Source organism: Opisthocomus hoazin, chromosome 2 (assembly GCF_030867145.1).
Source record: "Opisthocomus hoazin isolate bOpiHoa1 chromosome 2, bOpiHoa1.hap1, whole genome shotgun sequence".
NCBI classification, from domain to species: domain Eukaryota; kingdom Metazoa; phylum Chordata; class Aves; order Opisthocomiformes; family Opisthocomidae; genus Opisthocomus; species Opisthocomus hoazin.
The window spans coordinates 91167748-91176076 of NC_134415.1; the positions used below are offsets into that span (position 1 = coordinate 91167748).

At 44.3% G+C, this 8329-nt stretch overlaps 1 protein-coding gene across 2 annotated transcripts in view; it reads left to right on the top strand.

Moving 5' to 3' along the window:
• Positions 1-5868, top strand: part of SNX14 (sorting nexin 14) — a 55254-nt gene extending 49386 nt beyond the window's left edge. For both annotated transcript variants that reach the window (XM_075414414.1, XM_075414415.1), the window contains 4 exons: positions 954-1049; positions 1731-1822; positions 1975-2031; positions 5673-5868. In XM_075414414.1, coding sequence (XP_075270529.1) covers positions 954-1049; positions 1731-1822; positions 1975-2031; positions 5673-5711 — 284 coding nt within the window. In that variant the 3' untranslated portion in view covers positions 5712-5868. The remainder of the gene's footprint in view (positions 1-953; positions 1050-1730; positions 1823-1974; positions 2032-5672) is intronic.
• Positions 5869-8329: the final 2461 nt, after the last annotated feature.

The window sequence follows — 8329 nt, forward strand, 5'->3', positions numbered from 1 at the left end:
AAGCTGATGGGGTTTTAAAAATCAAGTGGGCCTACAAAAATATTCCAGAACCTCGTTGCGGAAAGACACCGAGTCAGCCATGTTGTCTGCCAGTGATGAGTACAGAAAAAAAGTGTTACGAACAATAATTTCCTCAGGTGTGCAAAGAACAAAAACACCAGACTGAAGGTGGTTTAGTATACCAGAGCATGAAAATTTCAGGCAGTCTTTAACTTAGTTTTCACTTGTGTGCTACATCACAGTCCTTTGTTGTTATTGTGTTTATTCCCTTTTTTGTGGTGGGCTTTTGAGAGGGCTTGAGTGTTCTTGACCTTTAAATAAGGGAAGGGGAGAGATGTTAAAAAAACCAAACAAAACATAACTGTAGAGAAGCATTATCTGACTGCAGTCTGGTCTAAACACATCTGGCCAAAGCTCTGGGACCAAGGCAGCTCTGCCCCTACCAAGCCAAAAAGTTGTGAAAGACAGAAAAGGAAAGGAGTAAGTCTTTCAGAGCCTAAACCAAATACGGAGTTCCTGACATTTCTGACGAACAGCAATTCCTGTTTGCTCATTCACAGGTAAATCTGAAATTTTTGACAGTTCCAGACAGTGTTTTAGCACAAGATATAAATACTGCTTATAGTTTTGAAAGTAGAAGGGAAATTGTAAGTAAGGAGATCACGACTGACCTAAAGTAGAATTGATCCAAACCTAGAAGATAATGCTTTAAAAATCTGAAAAGAATGGAAACAAATTGGCAAAAGATTGTTGTCCACACAGGTGAGGTATTCTGCATTCGATCGGGCTAATGTGAGGAAAAGATTGTTACTTGGCAAGGCTAGAATTCTCTTCCAGTCAAGATCATCCAGGAAAGAAGCTCAACTTCGAAGCCATAATACAAAGCAGGTTTTGTATGTCAGTGATGCATAGCTGCTGAAAGACGGGTTTTTTTCAATGTGTCTTCGCTGCAGATGCTGTGTTCTGTGAGAATACCGAACCTCGCGCTCTCCAGGACAAACAGAAGCGAGCCAAGCAGACTTTTGAAGAAATGATGAGATACATTCCAGGTTCTGTAGTTCATGGCTTTCTCTATAATTGTTCGAGCAGATATGTAACCCAAATACAGTCACATTAGCTTGGCAATTAAAAGAATACTTGCGCTGCTGAGATTTGAGTTGAGTAGAATACTAGGTGTAAAAACCCAGGAGTTCAGTTTCGTCACCGAAGTGTTGCTGACTAAGGTTGTAGCATAGTTAATAAAGACATGATGGAAATCAAGAGCTGTGCAAATGTACTTAATAGCATAATTTCTTCATCTTTAGAGTGCTCCTATGGTTTGTGTTTTATTTGGATGAAAGCTGGGTTATAAAAGGCACACCATGAAGCCAGAAGATAAATCTGAGCCCTCCTTACACTGTATAAACTAGGGAAGAGGGGGCCCATTTGCTAGGTTATTCAGAAAGTAATTAAAAAATTTCAGCTTGTGGTTTATTAGACAATCTATTAGGACAATACAGTGATATTATAGAAAGTGTAATAATTACTTAGGTGTGCAGCCCTGAAGGAAAGGGACCTAAAAAGGAGGAACCAAAGGATTGTTTGTTTTTCCACTTACCACTTTAGCTGGATAAAATTTGAACTCTTTAATGTAAACTTTTTTTTTAATTACTGGAGTTTTTACCGCATTTTGTAGCTGTTTTACGGTGCTTCCTAATGACTTGTGTATTTGTTGTTGGGATCTGCTTTAGATTTAATAGGCAAGTGCATCGGGGAAGAGGCTAAATACGAAGGCATCAGGCTTCTGTTTGACGGAATGCAGCAACCAGTGCTCAACAAACAGGTAACTCCTCACACCTGAGAAACTTCCCTTTTGGCACAGAATTTCCTGAAGTGAATGCATGGCTATAGCAGAGTAGTGAGCTCTAATTCAGAGTTAAAAACAAGAAGTAGTGTTGCCTTGGAGTGTTCTTAATTTTCTATATTTTCTTTTAGTTAACGTACGTTCTGCTGGACATTGGGATTCAAGAACTCTTTCCAGAGCTGAGTAAGGTATGTGCGAACTCTGTTCAAGAGCTGCAGGGTAATTCTTCAAGCTGCTGGCGAGTCTGCTCATTGGTGCATTTCTGCTGTTGTTCCCTTGTAATACTTTAAATTTGGGGGGGGGGGGGGAAATCTGTATTTTATTAATGAGCTGAAATCATCGAAATCTGGGTTACTTATGTTTTTGTTAATTAGGTCTTTCCAAATCAGTCTAGGCCCATTTGTCTAGCGCACAGCAAGCCTGAGCTGCCTTTCAGTAGAATTGGACAGAGCAATCGGCGGTCGAGGTCTCTGTTTCTTTCTTTTTGATTCCTTGTCTCCTCTCTCTTTTATGCACTTCATGATTTAGGAAGTGAATTCTGCATGTAGAGCTCAGGTTGAGCTTCAGCATTTTTCTTGAGAACATTTGGCAGGAGGGGTTCTTAACTCTAGTTTGGTCACTGCAGCATAAACTCTGACTATCCAGATAAATGAGAAAGAATTCGCACGGCGCAAAATGCTATGTAAATGCATACAATTAGGGTTGTGATCCATCTGGTATTGGTACTTATGTATATATAAACCTTCACAGAGTTTTATGTAGTAATTTTACAGTTTGGTCTTTATGGTAAGCAGGAGATACCAGCTAGGTAACTAGATATAAAAAACCGAACAAAACCACCCCTCACTTCTAATAGATGTCTGTTGCATGAGTCCTGTGTCCGCAAACTGCAGAGTGCCAGCAGTGATGTCAATAGTCTTTAAAGCATTGGTCAGGCCCAGAGGGTGGTGATCAGTGGAATGAAGTCTAGCTGGAGGCCAGTAGCTAGGGAGGTACCCCAGGGGTCATCTGTGGGTCCAGTCCTGTAGAACGTCTTCATTAATGATCTGGATAATGGGGCAGAGCGCAGGGCTGCAGATGACACAGAGCTGGGCGGAGTGGCCGATAAACCAGAGGGTTGTGCTGCCATCCAGAGGGACCTCAACAGGCTGGAGAAATGGGCTGACACAGACCTCATGAACTTTAATACAGGGGGCTGCAAAGTCCTGCCCCTGGGGAGGAACAACCCCAGGCGCCAGTATATACAGTATACAGGGGGCTGCCCAGTGCTCAGCACTGGTGACACCCCACCTGGAGTGTAGTGTGTCCAGTTCTGGGCTCCCCAGTACAAGAAACACGTGGGAGAGTCCAGTGAAGGGCCATGAAGATGAGGAAGGAACTGGAGCACCTCTCCTGTGAGAAGAGGCTGAGGGAGCTGGGGACTGTTCAGCCTGGAGAAGAGATGGCTCAGAGGATCTTGTTAATGTATGTGAATACCTGAGGGGAGGGTACAAAGGCGACGGAGCCAGGCTTTTCAGTGGTGCCCAGTGACAGGACCAGAGGCCATGAGCACACACAGAAACACGGGAGGTTCCCTCGGAACATCAGGAAACACTTTTTTACTGTGAGGGTGACCAGGCACTGGCACAGGTTGCCCAGGGAGGCTGTGGAGACTCCATCCTTAAAGATATTCAGAAGACATTTGGGCACGGTCCTGGGCAGCTGTCTCCAGGTGGCCTTGCTTGAGGTTTGGACCAGATGACCTCCAGAGGCACCTTCCAACCCCAGCCAAGCTGTGACTCTGTAACAGTGTGTATATTGAATAGATGTCGTCGTTTAACCCGGCAGCCAGCAGCTAAGCACCAGACAGCCGCTCGCTCACCCCAGCGGGATGGGGAGGAGAAACGGACAAAAGGGGAAACTCGTGGGTTGAGATAAAGACAGTTTAATAAGGCAACGAAGGAAATACTGATGCTACTAATAACAGTAATGATAATAACGATGATAATAATGAATATGCAAAGCAAACTATGTACAATTTTTCTTACCACCCGACGACCAATTCGCCACCTGAGTGTTCAAACTCCTGGCCCAGAGAGGATTCAAAAACTTGCAGAAAAGAGAGAGAAAGAGCAGAGAGCTTTCCCTCCACCCTGGCCAACCCCCATTCATAATCTGGGCATGACGTGTATGGTATGGAATATTTCCATTGGCCAGCTGGGCTGTCTGTCTGTCTGTGCCCCCTCCCAGCTCCTGCACACCTGCTCGTTAGCTGAATGCTGGGAGACTGGAAAAAGTCCTGGATTCATAGCAACAACTGAAAACATCAGCGTTACCAACATTCTTCTCCTTATCAGCATTCTTCTCATACTAAATCCAAAACACTGCAGCTACTGGGAGGAAAATTAACTCTATCCCAGCCGAAACCAGGGCATGTGGTGAAATATTTTTCTTCAAAAATAAGTCAAGAAAAGATTACTTAATTTAAATCAAGATTATGGCTTGTACAACTTCTCGATCCGTCCTTCTGTTCCGTGTAACTGTGACACCACCTGGCTGCTCTGCGGTGTTTCCGCAAGCCGCCTGCTGAGGAGGGACCTCTCTGACGCTGCCGTTGGTCTGAGTGTGACAGCGGAGCTGAGGGCTGGGCTCCCCCCGTCCTCTGTGGCAGAAGCTGATGGGAACAGAGCGAGGGAATTCGCTAGCCCAGGTGTCAGTAGAGGAAAGGGAAAGAAAATAACTCTTAACTAGGAATTTCAGCTGTTTTCATGTTTTGGATGTACGGAGAGTAACGCAGAGCGAAGTCCTGCTGCTGTGATGTTTGACAGCGGGAGCTGGTGGTGAGCGTGCTGGGGCTGCGGTGGGCTGGGGCAGGCAGCTGAGGAGAGATCGCTCTGAGAAGGGAAAGGCAGGGCAGAGAGGGGATGGCCGGAGCGCAGTGCTTTTCATCTGGAGCCCTAAATAAGTCAAAAAACCCCCGAACAATTCCCCCGAATCACTGCAAACTGACTGTGAAGCCATTTGGGAAAAGAACAGTTTCCTCCAAGTATAAAAGTAATGTCTGGTGTTCTTACTCAGTTCTCTCTGTTCAGCAGAGACTGGTCCTGCTGGAGTTGCTTGATACCAAAATGTGTTTGTAGTTACAGTAAGGAACAGGAAAATATTTCAGGTCAGTCAGTGCTTAAAGGGAAAGCTGAGCATCCTGGGAGTTTTGAGCACTGCTCCTTCGGCAGGGGGAACGGCGATGGGAGAAACGGGAATATTTTCGTTAGCGGGGATGTCAGTCTGCTTCCCACTCTCGAGATCCGATACCTGAAGGTTTATCCTGCTGCACGTGCCAGCGCGGGCGTACGCTGGATCGCTTCAGGTTCGCTGTGTTGAGCGGCAGCCTGCGTAAGTCAACAAGCGCCAAGGGTGGGAGCTGAAGAACTCCCGTTAGGAGCTTTGCCTTTGATGTGGTGTACGGCCTGTCCCTCGGAAGCCTGGCAGACAGGGTACGAGGAGAAGGGGCAGCCGAGAGAGGAGAAGCGTTCCTAGCAGAGGAAGGAAAGAAATCCAGTTGAAAAAATACGGCAGTGCCATTGCCAGAGCAGGGAATTACGGTGTTAAGAAAATTGGTTTGAGCAGCGAGGGATGTGGGAGGTGAGAACTGCCAGAGAAAGAAGAAAATACCGATTTTGAGAAATAGTATTAAAAACCTGAAAGCAGTAGCCTTCTTTTCTCTTAATTCTGGTTTCAAGCGGATGTTTTCAAATACCATTAATCGTGGCAGCTCCGTTCAGTCATCTTTAGGCAAATATGCATTTTCAAGCTTAGTAAGTAATTTTTTTTCTCCATTACTGTTTAACAGGGTCCAAAGGAAGCTGGCTCGGTGTCATGTTGGATGTGAATGCAGGGATCTTGCCGGACACTGACCAGAAGCACCCGCTCTGCACAACTGTAACGGACATTTTAACCTTGCATTGTATATTTTCTTGTAAATAACATAAAATTTAAGTTCTATAAAAATCTCTTTATGCAATAAAGATGTTAAAATTTAATACCAATTACAAGTATATAATATATCTGCGCTTTTTATTTTAAATATGTTGTAGCTGTTACCAGTAAAAGTCAAACTAATTTCCCCAAAATCTCTGCGTGTGAAATTACAGGATGACATGAAATAAGACAGCGAGGAGATCAGCCAACGTATGTTTTGCTAAAACAGCGATTGCTGTTGTCTTCCGTAAAGGACACACAGCAAAATTGTTTGGAAGAAGTTGTAGAATGCTCCCATGAAGTTATTTTTAACTGTCTTAACAAATCTTACAAATTTTTTAAAACAAAATTGCATAATCGAATCTATTGCATACAAATAATCTCAGAACTATCTTTGGCCTTTGTGCTTTCCGTGAGCATGGAAAACCATGTGTGTAGCTTGGTTTGTATTTAATATCTCGCCTTCAAGTCTAAAGCACTCTTAAAATAATAGTGGGTGTGAAAAGTGGTTTTGACTTTTACCTTAGCCTTTTTATTTTTCTGCAATTTCTTATGTGAGTTTGTCGGGTTTTTCCTGGCATCCTTATTACAGGCTTAGGAAAGAGGTTGTGAGTCTGTTCATAGCACTTTCTAAGCATTTATTAGGATAAAAATGTGTGGAAGATTTTTCCTGTAAACCTTGGTTTGTTGGCCCAGCCTTTATAAAAGAGACTTTGAAAAGGACTTTCATGCGTGGATTTTTAACAAGTTTTACTTGCAGAACAATACAGAGATATTTTAATAGGTATTCCTCTAATTTTTCTTTTCAGACAACACCCATTTTCTCCTTTTTTACAAACATACCCATCCACTGCAGTATTCGTGTTCTTTGTCAATACAGTTTGTGTTATCTGTCTGTATTACTTACGCATACCTTCTGCCTGTCAAAAGTAGATTTCACAGAATCACAGAATGGTAGGGGTTGGAAGGGACCTCTATGGGTCATCTAGTTATCCCTCCTGCCGAAGCAGGGTCACCTACAGCAGGCTGCACAGGACCTTGTCCAGGCGGGTCTTGGATATCTCCAGAGAAGGAGACTCCACAACCTCCCTGGGCAGCCTGTTCCAGTGCTCCGTCACCCTCAGAGGGAAGAAGTTCTTCCTCATGTTCAGCTGGAACTTTCTGTGCTTCAGTTTGTGCCCGTTGCCCCTTGTCCTGTCGCTGGGCACTACTGAAAAGAGTTTGGTCCCATCCTCCTGACACCCACCCTTCAGATATTTGTACTAATATCTAATCATATCTAAGGGCTGGGCATTGAGCGTGATGTGGAAGGCAGGGGCAAAGGAGGGCAGCTTTGAAATGCGCTGGTCTGTGAAACTGCACGGGAGATCATTTCAGGGGTCAAAGACAGCTCAGTGTGTCCAGTCTCTGCCTGGTGCTCTGAGGAGCAAGGTAGAAGGACGTGCTGCAGTCATTTGTGCTCCAGCTCCTTAGTGATCGTTCGACTATGTCCATTCGTGGAACCCATCTTTCCCTTCTCTGGGAAATTTCTCTCTGGGTGTGCCAAAGGAGTTGTTACAACCCTTTAAAAATTGGCGTGCAGGTACAGCTTGGTCCACGAGTGCGCTCTGTTGCTGGTCTTATGTTGATTTGGGGAAGACCAGTCTGTAAATTAATAACTTCAGGGACTGGTATTGACAAGTCATCAATGCCGTGGTATAACCAGTAGCATGTCAAGGTCAGGTGTTTTCTCCCTGTTCTAACACAGCTTACCCCGTGCAGCTGTGTCGTCCAGATCTCTTCATGCGCAACCCTTGAATTTATGTGGAAACTAATGAGGTCTTGCAATTTAAGCACACTGAATGTTTGTCTTCATGCACCTTCTCCTTGTAAGCTGCAGGTGCAGTGAGTTTAAGAGGTGAGTAGCTTCGGTCTGAAAAAGAGTGTAGTGCGCTTTCCGGAAAGACAAAGCAGGTTTATTCAAAACACTGATAATCAGTTTAATCCAGCAATAAACAACATGGAAACGCATTCACGTCAGAATTCCAGATGTGAATGATCCTAGATAAACATTGTTTGCACTCATTCATAAGCAGTCACTTCTTGATGAAGTGTCAGAAACGTACACTGAGCATTTAGTCTAATTTCTGATTTTGTCCTCATTAGCTCATCTCTTATAACTGTGTACTTTTTGAACACAGCCTTCCCTTAGAAGAGACAGCCTTGGGAGTTACGACCACAGTTCTCCTAAAGCCAGGTTACGCTGTAAAAAGCCCCATTACCGGACCACTTCCAAATGATGCCACGGTGCTGCAGGAGTCACTGCATGCATCTGACATTCATAGAATCATAGAACTGTAGGTTGGAAAAGACCTCTAAGATCATGGAGTCCAACCATCAACCCAACACCACCATTCCTACTAAACCATATCCCATAATGCCACATCTACACATTTTTTGAACACCTCCAGGGATGGTGACTCCACCACCTCCCTGGGCAGCCTGTTCCAATGCCTGACCACTCTTTCAGTAAGGAAATTTTTCCTAATA